The sequence below is a fragment of the Vicugna pacos genome, chromosome 2, assembly GCF_048564905.1.
Source record: "Vicugna pacos chromosome 2, VicPac4, whole genome shotgun sequence".
NCBI lineage: Eukaryota > Metazoa > Chordata > Mammalia > Artiodactyla > Camelidae > Vicugna > Vicugna pacos.
The window spans coordinates 49000994-49021005 of record NC_132988.1 but is presented as its reverse complement, the minus strand read 5'-3'; the positions used below and the strand labels follow the sequence as shown (position 1 = coordinate 49021005).

Genomic DNA, 20012 nt, shown 5'->3' with positions numbered 1-20012 from the left:
ACCACACTGCTCTCCCTATCACTTCACATCACCTTAAAGGTGTGGCTCTCCCCAACTCCCCTTATAAAACCACATCTCTTTCCCTCACGCCCCTACTTTCACCCACTATCCATGTACCCTCGTCTGGCTTAATGTTTTTCCATTGCACTTTTCAGTATTTGACACACACAGATACTGCTTTATTTTCTGTCTTCCTGAACTAGAATGTAAGCTCCTTGAAGGAAGGGGGAAACTTATTTTTTTCCCCATTGCTGTACACATGGCATTGAGAACAATGACCAACACACACACAGCAACAAATGCCCAACAAATATTTGTTGAATGAATAAAAATATGGTCATTTAATTATTTGAAATATTTAAAAAAGTACTCTAAAAGTTCTAAAGCTTCACAGTTCATTTTCTTGGTTTTTAGTTATGCCAACAATTGTCGAAAAATAAAACAGATTTTTTTCTTGCCTTGCTGTTTTATGTCTCATTGAATAAACCCGAATTTTTAGAACAATGCAAAATAATGGAAAAAACAGATATCCTTGATTTGTTTCTAATTTTAACTGGAATGAAGAGACACTGGAGCAAGAATAGCAACAAATGCCTATTAGGGTTGGATGCAAATAGCAGAAGTGTGAGAAGTGGCTGGGCTGAAACAAAAGGGAGTTGGAAGGATGTGATGAATGAGAGTGTGACATGTGTAATGGCATTTAAGGTCAAAAACATTTATACTACTGTTCTTCATAAAGAAAATAGGACAGAATCAGCCAAAGGCTAGCAGGTGGGACTCAATAACGGAGGATTAAGCAGAAGAAAAGAGAATTTTAAGATGTAAAAATGTTAAATATTTGGATAGAAAGCTTTTTTAATGAGAAATAAAAAATATACACTTTAAACTATAAAGAATAATATTTATATGTTAATTAAAAATATTTTTTCTAGGAAGATAAAAATCATTATTTTGAATAAAAATATACTCCTGCATTTCAGTTCTAAGCTGTCACTTGCTTTTTTTAAAGCTTGAGTACTGAACTTCAGGTATTCGTAGATAACAAGAAGTTGAAGTAAATGATGAGTCCCAGATTATCTGCCAACTACAACAGTAAAGGAAAAAAAAACACCTTTTATTTATAAAACGAGTTTGTTAAGTTACCTGAAGTACTTGGATCACTTCTTTAGTTTCTTCAAGGCATTTATTTGATTCATTAAGTTGTGCTTGAAGTTTTGCTATTATGTCATTAGTCATCTCAAGTTCTTTCTGCATCTTTATAATCTTGCTTTCCTTATGTACAGCACTTTCTTTAGCTTCACGGAGTGAAGTTTCCAGCTCTTGAATTTTCTATTAGAAAAAGCACGCATGTATAAGATCTGCCATGTAGACAGAGTCATAGTTTATAAGTTTAAGACAAAGATAATCATATATAGGTATTAATTTTCACAGACTGCATTAACAAAGGATAGAAAAGAGAAGCCAAGTGTCACTCAATTTACACATGTATTACTTTTTTCATTTAGAAGCTGATGCTTCTTGGATTAAAAAATGCCCAAATTTTACATTTTAAGGTTTAGTGTTTATTTTATTTACTAGTCAGCATGGTGCGAAGCATATTAAATAGGCACTCACATTTTAAATTAATACTACTTAGAGTACATTTGATGAGGGAAGCTATAGCTCAGTGATAGAGTGGGTGCTTAGCATGCACAAGTTAAAATAAATAATAATAAATAAATAAACCTAATTACCTCCCCCACAAAAGACTAAAAAAAAAAAGTACATTTGATAATTAGCTCTTTAAGGTAACACATCTAGCATATTTTTTCCTTTATTTTTATTACCTAGTGTTCAACTTCAGTATGCGGAAAATTGAACAGTATTTGATGAAGAGTCAGTTTCCCCACCTCAGAACCCCAGCTGACCCTGAAGCAATGATTATTAAACTCTTTCAGGGGTATTCTTCTAGAAGTTTTCTATGTGTATCTAAGCATAAGTGAGTATTCAGTTCATAAATATGCTGATCATACACCCAGTAGGAACATACTAAATATATGGTTCTGCTTAAAAAAAAAAAAGACAATATATTGTCCAGATCTTTCCATTATCAATACACATAGATCTCTCACATTTTTGTTTTAATGGATACATACATCTAATTTCAAGGAAACTGACTACTAACGAACATTAAAGTTATTTCCAGTTTTTTCCAAGTACAAAAATACCTGAATTTAAATACCTAACTTTGTTCATATTTATAAGATTATTCACATACACACATATGCAGGTTTTACTGGAAAATGTGTTTCTTTTTGGCCTACTCAGAACTTACTTTTGTTTAATGAGTGAGGCAGAAATCCAGACATTTTTTTCCAGCTAGCTGGCTTGCTGTTCTGAATCAAACATTAAGTGAATCATCTTTTCCCCACTGAGTTTACCATTATCATACACTAAACCCTCAGACTTATTTGGGTTTACTGCTGAGCACTGTTTTATTCCCATGCTCTGTTTGTCTATTTCTGCATCATTACCAAACTACTCTCCTTATCTATTTCTGCATCATTACCACATTACTGTAATTTGGCATAATTATCAAACTAATAGCATATTATTTGTTTATCTGATAGGTCACTTTCTGGGTCACCTCTGTTTCTTTATCTTATTGCTGTGGTAGATGGGTTTCAAATGTCCACAATTTTACCTCTGCCAGCTGACTGATGTCTGCAGTGATCAGCAAATCAATAAACTATACACTAGTGACCTTCTAGTTTCCACTGGTAATTATTAAATTAATGGTTGATGTTTTATTATAAGTGTTTATTTTGGTAAAAATGAGAAATTATAATTTACTCTTGGGTTCCCCACTAAGTCATTTTGTGTGCTAACAAAATTAAATAGCATTATTGCTTTACAGATTCCCAAGTAAAGGTAGTTAATAAAGTAACTGGATCATTCAAATAACATACTGATTCTTGGATACAGGTTAATCTGCTTAAGAAATCTGTTATATTTTTAGCCTCTTCTATTTTTAATTCAATTAAAATATTAACCAATATTAAAAACATTGATGACAATTAGAGAAAAGCTAAATTGCTCTTTTCCCCTAAGCTAGATCTGTACGTAGACACAGATTATCGTTTAATAGAAAGTCACATGATTTAGGAAACATAGTGTATGGTAATAATACCTTAAGTGGTGTAGGTACCTACTAATCAAATTAAGCTATGAGCTACTTCTGTTTCATAATCTAAAGGGAAGGTCTTAGATCATGTCTAGCTTTATAATTAGTTGAATGATGGTCACAATATTTAAAAAACAAGCCCATTACACATACACAAAGATGATCCCATGTTCCTTAACACATTCAATACTACAATTTTTCTCTGAAATGTTATATATAAATGTTATATAAGATGTTAAGTGCATTTAACTCTGTGACGAAGCTGCAAATTGGAAAACATCTTACAAGAAAGTACAAACCTCTGTGGCTTGCTGTGTAGCTCTTGATGTAACATGAAGATTCTTATCGTCTTGTGTGGTAGGATTAACAAGGGCACCAGAAGTCAGGGAGATCCTCAAAGTTTGGAAGTCTTTAAACAGTTTTTCATTATTCTCTTTCATTGATTTTAGATCATGTTCCCATTCTTTGCCTCTGGTAGCATTTCTTTCTTCAAACTCTGTTGACTCATTCATTATGGCCTATTGGATAGTAAAAACACCATTATAGGTCTAAAATGAATTACATATTAAAGAAAAATACTCTGAAAATACTAGAATTCTAGGACAAGGCATATGCTGAAATTCATTATTCAGAACATTTTAAAACAGCTTGTCTAGGGATTTCCCACATTTGCTGCCTATAACCGTGAAATAGGCTCATGTCTCACCTTGTCTGAGGCTACTTGGGGAAAAGGCTGTCCCTACAGAAGCAGTGAGAAGTGAGAAAGGAAAGAGGAGAATGGCAAAAAGATTCCAGATTCCACAAGAGGAAACTGATGGTTACACACCAAGATTTTGTTATCTTCTCTACAAGTATAAATAAGTATTTAATTTTCCTAATACATTAGATAGAGGCAGGAGATGTTTTACAGAGTCAATTTTTTTTCACAGAGCATATACAAATTAAAAAAAAATACTTAAAAGTAAGTTGCTCTAAGTTCTTTTATGAATGAGGTAGAAAAAATAAAGCAGACAACAACAAAAAGAAAGAGGTAGCACAAGAAAATTATTACTTACAATTATTTTGTTATTATAGAAGTTATTTACTTGACAAATCCTATCGTTTTCTTTCTGAATGCCGTTTTTAAGCTTTTCTATATCAAAATGAGTATTCAACCACTCCTCCAAAAACTGGGTCATTTCTTTCCTATTACTTAGTACTTGCTGAAATTCAGTCTTTATGCTATGGAAATCACTTTCCGAAAAATCCTTGAGAATTTCCTGTGAAAAATAAGCATTGAATTGCCTGAACATTGGAAAAGTCTTTATCTGTAATATCATACTAATATCATAAAAAGGGGAAAACACCTTACTGATCTCGCATTCTTAATATTTTGAAGAAAATATATTCTGACTCCTAGTCACAGATGTAGGAAGTTTTAGAAAGCATTAGCAAACTTATTCTGGGGTTCCATGAATTTTCACCTGCTGATATTACACCTATTTTCTGTATCTTTGGGGTTCTGAAAAGAGGCTAGACTATTACCTGGCACTCTTTATATCTGGCCAGCTGTCATTCTGCAACCAATTTTTAACTTTGATAAATGAAAATGACTCTAAACATGAAATGTACCTTTTCTACTTGATAAAAAGGCTTGAAATCTAAACACATTTTAAGCAAACTATACCTCAATATGTAGATCCATATTCTGGCTCAATCTGAGGTCACTTAATTCTCTGGGCGGTACATCATAATCTTGTTGAAGGTTCTGTATTTTCATTAGCAGTTCATTTTGCTTTTCTACTTCATCAATAAAAGCCATTTCAAATTTATTGACGGATTCATGTTGTTCTTCCTTTATCTTTGTAACATGGCTTAACACATACTTGTAGAAAAACATTAAACAAATTGGGAAATGAAAACTTTTATCACATTTGGATGAAATTTCAAACCTTGAGACTATGAGGTAGGATGGCATTTCTTAATTATCTATATCCTCTGGTAAGTGAGAAAGAAGGAAAGAGCCTTTATTCCCAATTTTTTCCTCTTATTCTCTTGGGAGAATAACTTCCAGGCCTTCCATATTTCTGACTTCCCCCTGGATATACCTCATGGATGTCCTACAATTACCTCAAATTCAATAGCTTTAAAATGTGCATGATTCCTTTCCCTTTTCCTATTGCCCCATTTTTGGTTAATTATATCATCAACTACCTAGGTTTCCCACCTGACATTCATTTTCAACATTGTCTGCCCATCTTGATTGGGTAACCAAAATGAGTGTGACATGCCTCAAGATTCTCTTCTCAAGCATGTTTAGATGTTTGGCTTTAAAGTGACAATAAATTGAATGCCCTATGTTTCATGGATCTCCTCAATAAGCTGTGGATATCTGAGGGGCAGTCTACCCAGGCAGGGCAGATACTCCACCTCTTCAACTTTCACCATTCCTTAACATCTCATAATTTGGCCTCTTCACTAACCACTCAACTAAAACTACTCTGACAAAAGTCATCAGTGTGTTCTATTATCAACAAATTGAGATCTCTCCAGTCCACATTCTGGCTGTCTGAAGCTTCGGCCACTCACGACCACTCATCTTTGACATACTCTCCTCCAGTGAGTTGAGCGATAGCACTTTTGCTTGGTTCTCTCCTGTCTGTTTGACTTTTCCAAACCTGAATCCACACGTTGCTCTCTTTTCTGTAACTGCTTCTTGAATAATTATCTTTTCTGGAGTTCTTATCTTATCCTCCAACTCTTATTCCTCTATTATGCTTTCTGGCTGACTTACTCAAGTTGTGCAATCTATCACCTATATGAATCCCAAATCTTTATCTTTAGCTCTGACTTTTTTCCTGACAAACTTCAGACTTTTAACTAAATGCCTACTTGGTCTTTCTTCTTGGATGTTCTATCATAGGTATTTTTACCTCACAACATTTCAAACTAAACACTTGATCTCTCCTTCCTCTTTATCTCAGTTAATGGTAACACTATTCACAAACCTGCCTAAGCCCAAATCCTGGGGCTCAATCTAAACTTCTCTCCTTTACCTTCACTACCAATCACATGGACTACTTTTTTAAACTGTTGTCCTCTCCATCCCTATGGATCTTTCCCTAGTAGCATAGTCACCCATAATATATCATCGGGACCACCGTAACTGCCTCTTGTCTCTTCTCTCGGCCACTAGGCTTAACCTCCACAAACTCATTTTTTCTTTGTAGGGAATTATCTAAAATGATAATCTGAACATATTATTGCCACTACCTTAAAATAACTGTCCAATGGCTCTGCCTCATCTACAAAATGAACTCCAAGCTTTATTGCCTGAGTCCATCTTCCACTACAGTCCTATCTTCTCTAACTTTTTATCTGGTTACATCATATAATCTGCACATACTTCTTTTGCTACACTCATTACTTGTTCACTTGTCTGCCTCACTTACTATGAGATCCTTGAGGTGTTATTCATACCTGTCTCCTAAACATCTGGACAGTGTCTAGGCCCACAGGCAAAAGCTCAGGTTTTGTTGAATAAACAGGTCCTAGGTGCATTGAGGATATTGCACATACTGTTCTTAGACCCACACAATCTTTAATTTAGTAATAAATACACTGAATAGCAAAAATTTGCCAACACCCAAAGCAGGACTTAAACACATAAAAGTTTGTAATAGAAATTTACAGCTGTTACAAAGATATTACTAGGAAAGATGGTACCTGAAGTTTCTTCATGACTCTGTGAAATTCCATGGAACATCTCTGGTTTGCAGTGAGCAGTTTTTGAATTTGTTTGGTTTGTGGATATGGAAGTGAGAGGTTTGCTTTTACTCTAACTGAAAGCTCTTTCTGGGTTTCAATTTCCTTCTCCAAGTCAAGAGACAATCTATTTAGGCATTCATAATGATTATCCATTTCTGAGTATCTCTCAAGAAGTTCCTAAAGAAAATTAAAATTTATTCAATTTAACAATTCATTCTAATTAACAAGAAATAGTCCCAGCCCTAGAATTTTAACAAAGCTTAATGCTTTAATACTTTTTATAGGACAGAAGTTCAAAAAATTTAAACAAATATAACAAAGAAAATCAGAAACAAGCATTGCTACCATTTTGATGCATTTCCTTTTGGTCTTTTGAACATCTATGATTTGAAAGTGTATTTACAAAGTCTGAAGGGAAGTTTGAGTTAATTCAATCTAGTATGTACTGCAGCTCAAGACGGAGTGCTGGCTTAAGTTTCCAGTAGGCAGTGTGAGTGAGCACACAGAGCAAGTGACTAAGAATCAAACTAGTTATTTATCAACTTGGTGGAGCCTCTTCACACATTTCTATTACCTGCCTAGAATCCAAGTTTTCTAACCTTTGTTCAGAGTCTGAGTTCAGGTTCTAGCTCTGCCACTTGCTGATGGGGGAAACCACTGAGTCATTTTCACAATTACAAAATGAAGACTACAATAATTGCCATGGGCTTTCTAGGGGATCAAATATTAAATAATATCTATATCTATGTAATCTATAAAACATATAGACATTATGGTTTAAAGGAAATAAAATTATATTTGTAAAAATGCTTCTATACCCAAATTTTACACTTTGTCACATTTGGCTTTAAATCCTGATTCCACCAATTTACTAGCTATGTGACCTTGGGCAACCACTAAACTTCCTCTTGGAGTCTCAGTTTCTTTGTTCATAAATGGAGCAATACTACCATCTCATGAGTTGAAGCACCCAGTACAGTGCCTGCATGTGGCAGACACTCAAGGGGCCAGGGCTCATAAACTCAAGTGACTAGATGCCAGGCAGGTGACCCCTTGGTCAGAGTATGGGTGGAGGAACACGTTAAGTTCAAGTTGCTACAATAATGTACTAACATATTTAGTTCCAGGTGTTAAACTATAGAAAAAGGGGCTTCTGACAACAAGGAGCTCTCTTTAGTAAGTTAAGGAAAGGCTACGTAGATGTTCTTTAATCTGGGATGTTGGAAAGGGGATTCTGCCTTTGACTTTACAATGAATCACGTTATGGTATGGAGCACACTGTGGTCATCCACTGTACTTTTAATAAACAAAAACTGAATGCTGACTTCTGTCAGGAATTGAGCCAGGTGACACACATAAACACCACAGAAAGTCCTCAGGGACTTTGCACTCTCACAGAGGCGACAGTAACTCATGTTGCTTTGCCCTCAACATACTCTGTGTCCACACACCTCTCACTGCTTCCACTGCTGCCTCTTCAGGCTGGGCTGCCGTCGCCTTCCCTGGGTTACTGAGATTAGCTTTTCAAATGGTCCTCCTGCTTCCAATCATTTTCAACACAACAATCATAGCCATTCTTTTAAAACGTAAGTCAGATCGTGCCTCTCTGGGGTCAAATTTTCTAAGGAGTTTGCATCTTACTCAGAATAAAACCCAACGTTCTCTTCAGGCCCAGAGCCTGCTTCCTCCCCATTACCTCCTGACCTCACTTCTAATGAGCTGCTTCCCCTTCCTGATGTTCCTGAAACCCACCAGACAGGCTTTCGCTTCAGAAGCCTTGTACCCGCTGTTCCCTCTGCTTAGACTGATCTTTCCCTGGATGCCGTGTGTCTTGATCCTTTACCTCTTTCAGGTATTTGCTCAAGTATCTCCTTTCCAGCGAGGACTTAAAATCACGAACCCCTGTTTTGTGTGTGTAGTGTATGTACGTATGTGTACACATACATACTTGTACTAACGTTCAGAAAAATACTGAGTATTATCTACTCATTCCACATTAGGGCTTTAGAAGGGTATAGATATTCATTTGTAATTTTAACAGGAGAGCACTTACTTTTATCCTAAAGCACTTTTCTTTTAGCCTTTCTGTAAGATGTTGGTTTCCATCACATAGCAGTTTTTTCTCATATTTTACTACTTCTCTGTGGTTCTGTTGATCCTGCTTTGATACAAAGAAATAAAGGAGACTTCAGCTGTAACTATATTCACATATTAAATCTACTCATATACTTTCTAAATTATATTTTTATATCCTTTCAATAATGGAATTAAATATCACACATGTAACTCAAAAGTAATGCTAAAAAGGCTCAGAAAAATTCATTTAGTACATAATAGTACCACTAAGTCTTGTAGTAAGTAACCTCAACTCATTGGAAAAAGAAGTGGGAAAACCACATAGTTTTTGAAGACAGGATTTGTTCCTTTACCATTTATAGCCGCAAATTGGATTTTGCGTTTATCTCCAGTTCCTATTCTTCCAAGTCTCTGCCTTAGAATCACTGCTGCCAAATTATTTTGCTAACAAAACCAAGTCTATTACCTATGGTGTTCCAAGCCCTGTTCATATATTCTTTGAAGCACCTTGAAACAGAAAATGCATATCCTGTTTATATTCTGTATTTCTGATTAAAAGTGCAAAACAAAACACTGTTTAATAAATATTTGTTAAATGAACTGGGTCTCTATAAATTTAGTGAGGCCCACACAAAGATGATTCTCAAGTGTCTGATATTTCTACTGAAATTACAAATGATACTGCTTTCTCTTATTATTTCTTTACTATGAGACAATGATGAACATGAGAATGAAATATGAGAACAAAAAATACTTTTATAGATTTCATACAATTTCTTATTTGTCTGAATTCTATAGCGGGATTCAATCAGGTTTCTGAAGATGTGATTCTGAAATCTGAATGTCTATAAAAAGCCGTATTAGAAAAACTTCCTTTTTTATACTCATCTTGCCTTTTTTCCTTCTAACATCTAACTAGAGCCTATGTTTAAAACTATTACGTAGAGGTAGAAATGAGATATTTCATCTTTCTAATATTCAAGTATTTCTCCATTGAGAATGACGCTACTTCTTGGCTTAAAAACCCTTTCAAAAACTACACTGAAGAAAATAGTCTGCTTTATTTAACAAATCTTTTCTTAAAACTAATGAATTAAAAGGTACTTTCTGAAAAACAAAAACACTAATTCAAAAAGATACATGTGCCCCAATGTTTATAGCAGCATTATTTACAACTCTCAAGATATAGAAGGAACCTAGATGTCCACCAACAGATGAATGGATAAAGAAGATGTGGTATATATTTACACAATAGAATACTACTCAGCCATAAAAAATAAAATAGTGTCATTTGCAGCAACATGGAGGGACCTGGAGATCATCACTGTAAGTGCAGTAAGTCAGAAAGAGAAAGAAAATGCCGTATGATATAACTTATATGTGGAATCTAAAAAAAGAGATACAAACGAACTTATCAGACTCACAGACATAGAAAACAAACTTATGGTTACCAAGAGTTAAAGGGGGCGAGCAGGGATAAATTGGAAATTTGAAAATTGCACCGCTTGGGGAGTGATGGAAATGTTAGACATCTTGATTGCGATAGTGGTTTCATTGCTGTACACATCGATCAAAATTCATCAAAGTGTACAACTGAAATATGTGTAGTTTATTGTACAGGAATCATACCACAATAAAGGTGTTAGAAAAATGAAATTTTGCCATTTGTAGCAACATGGATGGACTTTAGAGGGTATTATGATTAGTGAAATAAGTAAGAAAAAGACAAACACTGTACAAATAATTTATATGTGGAATCTAAAAAATACAACAAACTAGTGAACATAACAAAAAAGAAGTAGACTCACATATATAAAGAACAAACCACTGGTTACCAGTGGGGAGAGGGAATGGGGAAGGGACAACATAAGGGTAGGGAATCAAGAGGTAAAAACTATTATGTATAAAATAAGCTATACAGATAGAGTGTACAGCACTGGGAATATAGTCAATATCTTACATCAACTAGAAGTGGAGTATAACCTTTAAAAATTGCAAATCACTATTTTTGTACACTTGTAATTCATATAATATTGTATATCAACTACACTTCAGTAAAAAAGTTCTTACCAAAAAAAAGGATTTTCTGAAAAACATTTTTGCTTCTTTTAAAACTGTATTTTATATTTGTGTGAAAATTATAATTAACAGTTAGTTTCCCCCATTATCATTTACTGTTTGTAGACATTTCCAGGAAATACAAAACAAAACATTACCCTTTTAAAAAGCTTGATTCTTATAAATAGTTACTAAATAGGGGAAGATTCTGAACTCACTCCAACTATCATCTGTCTTAAGGTTTCTCTGAATTGGTCTCTTTCCATTTTGAGAAACTCTTTTATCATCCTTAGCTCATCTCTTTCCTTAGCTATAATTCTTTTATCTTCAAGGCTTTCATAAAGTTTCTTAGTCAAGTGTATGTTATCCATTTTCATACTTTGCATAGATAAATTTTGGGCCTCAAATTGCTTCTTCAGTTGTCCCATTTCATTCACTTTTTTACGAATTTTAATGACATCTTCTTTCATTTTAAGAAGCTGAAGCTCTTTTTTCTGAAGTTCTTGGCTCTTGACATAATTATAAAACAAGTTAGAATGCAAACAGAATTCCTTCAAGAAAGGAAAATAGTGTCTATAGTATATGTTCGTATATAATCTATATTGACGTTATCTGTATCTATATTCCTCCTCGTTCTGTAAGTAATTCTGGAGACAGTTACTCCCCCAAAGAACAAAACACCATCTATCTTTTCCTGTAATTCATCTTTTGATTTATTTAAATCCTTTTGAATATTTGAAATCTGAGATGTCTTTCCCGAAACTCTCTGAATTTACCGATAGTTTTTTGGTGTTCTTTCAAATGCATATGAGCAATTTTTAGTTGCTCTTGTGTTTCCAGATCATTTATTATTAGAAGAAATTGAGAAATATGATATAAAGGCACATCACCTTTTCTTAACAATGGACTAGTTAAACAAAGTCTTAAAAAATACATGCTCATACTTACAAACAACCATCATGTCATCCCGCAAATTAGAACAGTACAGAGGAAATAAAGTAAAAGTTCCTGTCCTTAGCCACACCCATCCCAGTCCTGTTACATGCACTCTGCCACTTACTTTTCACATTTCATATCACTTAGACATCTTTCTAAATCAGTATCACACAAAGAGTGTCTCATTCTTATGCTTAATACTCCACTATACAGATGAACCCCACTTAGGTTAGCCTGTGCCTTATTGGCAGACACATGGATTGTTTGTGATTTTGTTCATCACAAACAATGTTGCAGTGAATGTGGTTGTATTTCTGCCCAAATATGTGAATATATTGGTAGGATAAATTCCTACAAGTGGAACTGATGTAGCAAATATATATACCGATAAATTTTTAAAATGATATTGTCAAACTGTCTCCTTAAAAGGTTGTAACATTTAAATTTTTACTCACAGTATCACATTTTTTCAAACCTCTTTTATTAAAAACACGCTCACTTGACAGGAAGAAAGAACACAACTCACTCTAGCTATGGTTCCTTGTAGGTCTGCCTTGAGTCGATCTCTCTCCAGTCTGAGAGTCTCTTCTGCTCTCCTTAGGTCATCTCTTTCTTTCATTACAGATTTCATTTCTTCAAGGCTTTCATGAAGTTTCTGGGCCAAATTTAAGTTCTCCATTTCTATTTTATTCAGAGTTAAACTCTGGGCCTTAAATTCTTTCTTTAGTCTCTCCATTTCACACATTTTTTTCTGTGTCTCACTGACACCTTCTTTTAACTTAAAAAGTTGATGTTCATTTGCTTTAAGTTCTTGGATCTTAAGATAATCATAAAATAACATGTCAGGATATAGATGGTTTCTTAGGCAGGATAAAGAACAGTTTCTAAACTGATTGAGACAATAGTCTTCCCATGTCACTCATTAATATTCTGCATAATTCCACAGAGGATTTACTTTCTTTTGAGGTATAATATACGTAATTACACACTAATCTTATGTGTATACAGCTCAATTATTCTTGACATATGTATACAGCTATGTAACTACAAGTCAGATTAAAATATAATATAGAGCATTTACTTACCTTACTATAAGGTTCTTGTATGCCCCTTTTAGAATGAACCACTATTCTGACCTTTACCATCCTATATTAGTATGCCTGCTTTTAAACTTAAAAATCACCATGTATTTATCCGTTCTCCTTTGATAGGCATTTAGGCTGTTTTCAGGTTTTTGTGATTATGATTGCAGCTGCTGCGAACATTCTTGTACATCTTTATGTGGAAGTGCGCACTCCTTCCTCTTAGGTTACATACCAAAGAGTGGGAATGCTGGGCTATGGGCAGGTATATGATATGGTTCAGTGTTAGTAAACACTACCAAGCTGTTTTCTAACGTGGCTAAACAATTTTATATCCCCAAAGGGTTTTAGGCATTACTATTTATTCTAGTAATAAATCAGCTATCCAAACAAATAGGCCCCCTGCCCCCTTTAATACCTTTTCTTGTAATTTAGCATTAGAATTTTCTAAATCTATTTTCATAGTTGATATTTTATCCGTCTTCTCAAAAACAATCCCTCTGAGTTTATCAATAATTTCCTGGTGCTCTTTCAGATGGACGTGAGAAATTCTTAGTTCCTCTTGCTTTTCCAGGTCCTTTATTATTAGAAAAATTTCAAAAACAACGACATATCTTAATGTTAACTAGTATTTTCTTTTTAATGAAAATGACACATTTTCTTAGTAAAAATAATAAATCTTTTACTTCTTACACTACATCTTTGAGATTGTTAGAAAGTTATAGGCTTTCCCTGCCCCACCCTTACCTCCCCACATTGTATTCATACTTTTCAGAGGCAAACATACTGCTCTACAGCTTACTTTTCCTTGTCAGGGTTATTTTGGGCTTCAAATTAGGACATTTAAATCTATTTCATTTTTTTAAGGGTTGCATAGTATTCTGACATAATGGTCCTATTTACCCAGTTTCTTCGTGATGGACATTCAGGTTGCTTCCTATCTTTTAAATCACAAATCGCTATGATGAACCACCTTATGGTGTATGTATGTGTTTACATACATATATCTATTTTTTCCTTTATCTTAACAACTGAGTAAGTGTACATATAGGATAAAGTCCACAAAAAAAAAAATGCTGGTTACAGAATTTAAAATTTTCAACAATGATACCAAATTACCTACCTAAAAGGTAATCAGTTCACTCTCATCCAAAGTACCACTCATTTCAAAGAAGGGTTCATTGATGGAAGGAAAACATCACAGTTACTCGCTGGGAAGAGGAATGAGTGTAACTTACTTTAGCTTCTGTTTCTCTGAGGCTTTCCCTGAGCTGGTCTCGCTCCATTTTGAGGATTCCCTCCATTCTTCTTAGGTCATCTCTTTCCTTAGTAACAGATTTTATTTCTTCAATGTTTTCATGAAGTTTTTGTGTCAACCTTAATTTCTCTGTTTCAATACTTTTGTGAGTTGAAGCCTGAGCCTCCAATTGCTTCTTTAGTTGCTCTGTTTGATCCATACTTTCCCTGAGATCATTTTTCACCTTAAGAAGTTGATTTTCTTTCTCCTGAAGTTCTTGGATCTTAAGATAATCATATAATAGGTTAGGATGTAGACAGATACAGAGAAAAAGAGAAAAAGCTGAAGAATAGTTTCTAAATTGAATAGGCAAATCTTTACTTATTTCAATATTAAACACTCATATCCTATTTCATTATACAAAAGATCTGATCTAAACTCTCAGTTACTTAGATATCAGAAGAAATACCTGTGCCTTTAAGGCAGTTTTTGTGTTTTCTAAATCCACTTGGATATTTGATATTTCATCTGTCTTCTCTGAAACAGTTCCTTTGAGTTTATTGATAGTTTCTTGATGTTCTTTCAGACTCGTGTGGGCAATTCTTAGTTCCTCTTGTTTTTCCAGGTCCTTTATATTAGAGAAAGAAAAATAATACATTCAGAATAATACAATTCAACAGTGCGTAGAAAAGCATAGGGTTAGAAGTAAAAATTCCCCTCCCTCTTTAGGCCCCACAGTTCTCTTCCTCTAAGTGACTTTTAGATGTCAATATATTCCAGATATACTCCTCCATAACTTACTTTTTCTCCCCATCAGGATTATTTCTAAATCAGTTCTACTTCACTCTTTACCTGGGGCTTGCTATTCCATGGTCTGAATGTGCTGCATTTATTTAACCAGTCCCTACTAATGGATAGTTAGAATTTTTTCCTTTTTTTGTTTTCTTTTTTTCAATTTTGTTATTGCAACTTGCTGCAGTGAATATCGTCCTAGAAATACTTTTTGTACAACTGTGCTAATGTGTACAAGATAAATAGCAATTACTGGACTTTTTGGGTCAATGCATACACTTACTAAAAAATTTGGAAGATACTATCATATATTCCTCCTTCAGCCTTCCTCAAGGTTGGATCAATTTTACATTCTCACCAACTCTATCACTCATGGTTCTTTTAAGACACAATGTGATATTTTCTAGTTGAGGAAAGATGGTAACTCACTTTGATTATGGTTTCTCTTAGGTTTTCATTGAGCTGGTCTCTCTCTACTTTGAGAGTCTCCTCCACGCTCCTAAGGTCATCTCTTTCTTTTGTAACAGACTTTATTTCTTCAAGATGTTTGTGGAGTCTCTGAGTTAACCTTCTGTTCTCCATTTCTGTATTTTCCAGAGCTGACTTTTGGGCCTCAAGTTGCTGCTTCAAGTTTTCTATTCCACACATTTTGTCCTGAGTCTCACTGACATCTTTCATCTTAAGAAGTTGATGTTCTTCTTCTTGAAGTTCTTGAATCTGAGATAATCATAAAACAAGTTAGGAGACAGGCATACATTTTTAGTAAAAAAGAATTTTCTAAATTAAGGCAATCATTTTTACATTTTAGTCTAATGTATACACTATTTTCTTCCATAAGGTAGATGAGGAATACAATAATCAGATGTCATTTTCCAACTTAACCAAACAAGACCTACCTTTTCCTGTAATTCATCATCTGAATTTCCTGAGTCTCTCTGAATATTTGCTCCTTGATCTGTCTTCTCGGAATTACTCCCTGCATTAATGGTTTCTTGGTACTCCTTCAGAAGACCGTAAGTAGTTTTTAGTTCATCTTTGATTTTCTGTCCCTTTATGATTGGAGAAAAATTATTAAAACTTAATAGTGAACATCATCATTATCACCTTAACACTGTTTTTATATCCAAAAAACATTACAAGAGGGAAACTCACTTCAGCTACAATTTCTTTAATGTTTTCTTTGAGTTGGTCTCTCTCCATTTGAAGGGCCTCCTGCACTCTTTTCAGTTCATCTCTTTCCTTAATTATGGTTTTTATTTCCTCTTGACTTGCCTGAAGTCTCTCAGTCAACTCGAGCCTCTCGCTTTCTATTCTTTGTAGTGATGAATCTTCGGCTTTGAGATGCTCCTTTAACTGTTCCAGTTCACTCATGTTTTCCTCAGTCTCACTGACTTCTTTGATCCTAATAACTTGTTCCTGTCTTTCATGAAGCTCTTGAGTCTTAAGATAATAATAAAATAAGTTAATAGCCAAAAATATACATATGTACACACATATAAACGTGTGCTTATTTATGTGTATATTTGTATGTAAATATACTTTTTTTTAAGGAAAGAAATCCAGGATGCTCTCCAAAACAATTAGGAGGTAAACAGTAGTCTTTGTAAGCCTGTTAGCCACCTCCTGTAACTTTTCTCCCACTGTTCCTTCACCCCCAATTTACCTTTTTCTGTAATGCATCATTTGTTGTTTCTAATTTCTTTTGAATGCTTGATATTTCAGTTTCCCTCTCTGAAAGATCCACTCTGAGTTTATCAATAGTTTCCTCCTGTTCTTTCAGGTGACAATAAGCAACTTTAAGTTCTTCTTCCATTTCTAGGTGCTTTATTATGAAAGGAAGTTGTAAGAAATTTGAAAACATTATTATCATTACACTATAACTAATTCCTTTTCCTCAGAGGTTTATTTTTTACTAAGATACTTGCTTACAGAATATTAAAAAAAAATACAACAGACACACACATGAGTGGAAGGATGAAACTTACTTTAGCTATCATTTCTCTTATGTTTTCTTGGAGTTGGTTCCTTTCAGATTGAAGAACTTCTTGTAGCCTCTGTAGGTCATCCCTTTCCTTAGCTGTAGATTTCACTTCATCATGACTTTTCTGAAGCCTCTCAGACAACTTGAGCTTTTCCATTTCTAGCCTTAGTAGTGCTGAATCTTTGGCTTTGAGTTGCTCCTTCAGTTGATCGGTCTCACTCATAATTTTCTTAATCTCATTGTCCTTTTCTTCCATATTGAAGGACTGTTCTTGTTTGTTTTGAGATGCTTGGATCTTAAGAGAATCATACAACAATACAGTTGATATCCAGAGATACTTTATTTTATTTTAGGGAAAAAGAAGTAAGGATACTTTCTAAAACAATTAAGTCAGGGATTCAATGGCTCATTTACAGAGCAATCTTTCCACTCATCTACTCTTCCATTACTCAGATATTTAATACTTATTTACTGAGAACTCACTGTGCTGTCAATATCCTATTAAGCTGGAGGTGAAATGGTAAATGAGACTTTACATGATCTGTTTTTTTGAGACTTACATACTTTAGGGGAAAAGACAGATATTATACCAAATCTTACCAAACAGAGGAGCTGGGTTCTTTCAGGGTACCAGTGGCAAATCTAACTTACTGTGAGTGGTTAGGAAGGGCTTTCCGGGGGAACGAAAGCTTCAGTTGAGATATGAAGGCTGTGAGCACTAGTTAGGCAAAGAGGGGTATAGAAATACAAGAAGGAAGACTAGAATATCTGGAAGCCATGAGATGAGAAAGAGCAGTAGACTAGAGCTGTTGAAGCACAATGAGCAGGAGAAAGAGTGAGATGAAATAGGGCTAGAGATCAGCCAGGTCTGGGATCCAGGGTCTTATAGACTGTGTGAAGGATGCTGGTCTTTATTTCAAGAGTAACAATAAGCTATTAAAGGGTTTTAAGAAGAAAAGATCCCTTGGGCTCAGTTTGGAGAATGAATTAGAGAAGTATGAAATAAATGGGGAGACCAGATAGGTGGCTAATGCAGAAATTCAGGGAAAGAAATAATCATGGCTTGGATTAGGCCGTCAGCTATGTGGAGAGAAGAGGGGAAGGATTTTACACACATATACACACCCCCCTTAAAATCAACAAGGTTTGGTACTTGGATTACAGAGTGAGTAGGGTGGAAGGGACAGTAGTAGGGATGATTCTGGATTTCTGACTGGATCAATGAGGAAGATAGTAATACCTCATGAAATGCTGGAGAAACAGGTTTAAAGAAGGAAAGAAAATAGCATTTTTGGCTTTATCCTTTCCTGTAATTTGGCACGGCCTTTTCTAAATCATTTGGAATAGTCTCTTCCCTGACACATTTCCTCTGTTTCAATAGTTTCTTATTATTTATGAGCAATTTTTAGTTATTTCTGTTTTCAATCACTTAATAATTTAAGAGATGCTTAAAGAAAATTGGTAATAACATTATAACTACAAATGCCCCCTTTCCCCAAGACTTGATATTTATAAAACACTTATTTAATGGGAGGAAAGGATGAAACTTACTTTAGCCAAAGTTTCTTTAATCTCTTCTTTTAGCTCGTCACGTTCAACTTGAAGTGCTTCGTTTGTCATTTTAAGGTTGTCTCTTTCCTTAGTTAGAGATTTTATTTCTTCAAGACTGTCTTGAAGGTTCTCAGTCAACCTGAGCCTTTCCGTTTCTATATCTGCCAGTGTTGCTGAATCCTTGGCTTTGGACTGTCCTTTCAATAGCTCCAGTTGATCCACTGTTTCCTGAGTATCACTGACTTCTTTCACATTAGGAAGTAGCTCCTGTTCCTCATGAAGCACTGGGATCTTGTGATATTCATAAAATATAGAGAGTATTATCATAATTCTTTAAAGGGAAAAGGTGAGACTACTTTCCATAGCAATGAAAGTGACCTTGAACCCTCACGGTCTACCATAGAGTACAAATTCCTATTTATTCATTTTCACTTGATTCCTACTAAAGCTATTCATGACTTTTCTGCTAGTCACATTCTGTCATAATTTTCTTTTTCTCCAGCTTATATCCAAAGTGAACTAATCCTTATATTTACCAACAAATTATTAATCCAGTCAGTTGCATACTTTATTTCTATACTAGTTCCCAAATGCAGGAGAAATTTCAGAGTTGAGCAGATTATATCCCAATAAATGAATGGCCCCCATTCTCAGATGAATGCTAATGTTACTTCATATATTTTTTATGGGTACAGATTGATCCCCCTTTCCCATGACCACTAGTGGTACCATATAACTTTGCATATCATATTTCTACACTTATCATACTGGAATTGAGGGATTTTTTATATGCCTATAATGGGGAAAAAGAAGACTGTCTTATTCATATCCACAGTCTCAATGCCTGGCACATAGTAGGCTTTTATCACAGGTTGGTCCGGTTACCCCAGTGCTTCATTTTCTCCATGGCATTTGCCATTATCTCAAATTATCTTGTTCATTTGACTGCTTATTCATTGATTACTTCTTTCCACTGCAAAGTAAGTTCTGTGATCACAGTGATTTTGTCCACCTTGTTCCCATTTTATTTCTATAACCCAGGCCTGTACCTCCCACATTAGACACTCAACAACTACTATACAATAAATAACTCAGTCACTGTCTAATGCTTATCATTCCTTCAAGGAGAAAGAAAGGAAGAAGGGACAAGGAGGGAAGGAAGAAAATACAAACCTTTTCTTGTAATTCAGTATTTGCTTTTTCTAAGTTCTTTTGAATATTTATTATTTGAGCTGTCTTCTCAGAAACGTTTCTTCTTAGTTCTTCAATAGTTTCTTGGTGCTCTTTTAGATGCATGTGGGCCATTTTTAGTTCTTCTCTTGTTTCTAGACCCTTTATTAGCAAGTGAAATTTAAAGAATAATTATAACAACATCATCCCAACATTGCC

At 34.6% G+C, this 20012-nt stretch overlaps 1 protein-coding gene across 3 annotated transcripts in view; it reads right to left on the bottom strand.

Moving 5' to 3' along the window:
- CENPE (centromere protein E) overlaps positions 1–20012 on the bottom strand; it is a 69071-nt gene that overhangs the window by 12709 nt on the left and 36350 nt on the right. For 2 of the 3 annotated variants that reach the window (XM_072939551.1, XM_072939556.1), the window contains 18 exons: positions 19797–19955; positions 18624–18914; positions 17077–17367; positions 16755–16913; positions 16244–16531; positions 15988–16140; positions 15521–15808; positions 14769–14927; positions 14301–14582; positions 13481–13639; positions 12507–12797; positions 11263–11595; positions 8964–9071; positions 6869–7087; positions 4830–5027; positions 4219–4422; positions 3463–3681; positions 1144–1329 (listed from right to left, as the gene is read on the bottom strand). In XM_072939551.1, the coding sequence (XP_072795652.1) occupies positions 1144–1329; positions 3463–3681; positions 4219–4422; positions 4830–5027; positions 6869–7087; positions 8964–9071; positions 11263–11595; positions 12507–12797; positions 13481–13639; positions 14301–14582; positions 14769–14927; positions 15521–15808; positions 15988–16140; positions 16244–16531; positions 16755–16913; positions 17077–17367; positions 18624–18914; positions 19797–19955 (3987 nt within the window). The remainder of the gene's footprint in view (positions 1–1143; positions 1330–3462; positions 3682–4218; positions 4423–4829; positions 5028–6868; positions 7088–8963; positions 9072–11262; positions 11596–12506; positions 12798–13480; positions 13640–14300; positions 14583–14768; positions 14928–15520; positions 15809–15987; positions 16141–16243; positions 16532–16754; positions 16914–17076; positions 17368–18623; positions 18915–19796; positions 19956–20012) is intronic. The other variant, XM_031690480.2, reaches the window with a different exon arrangement.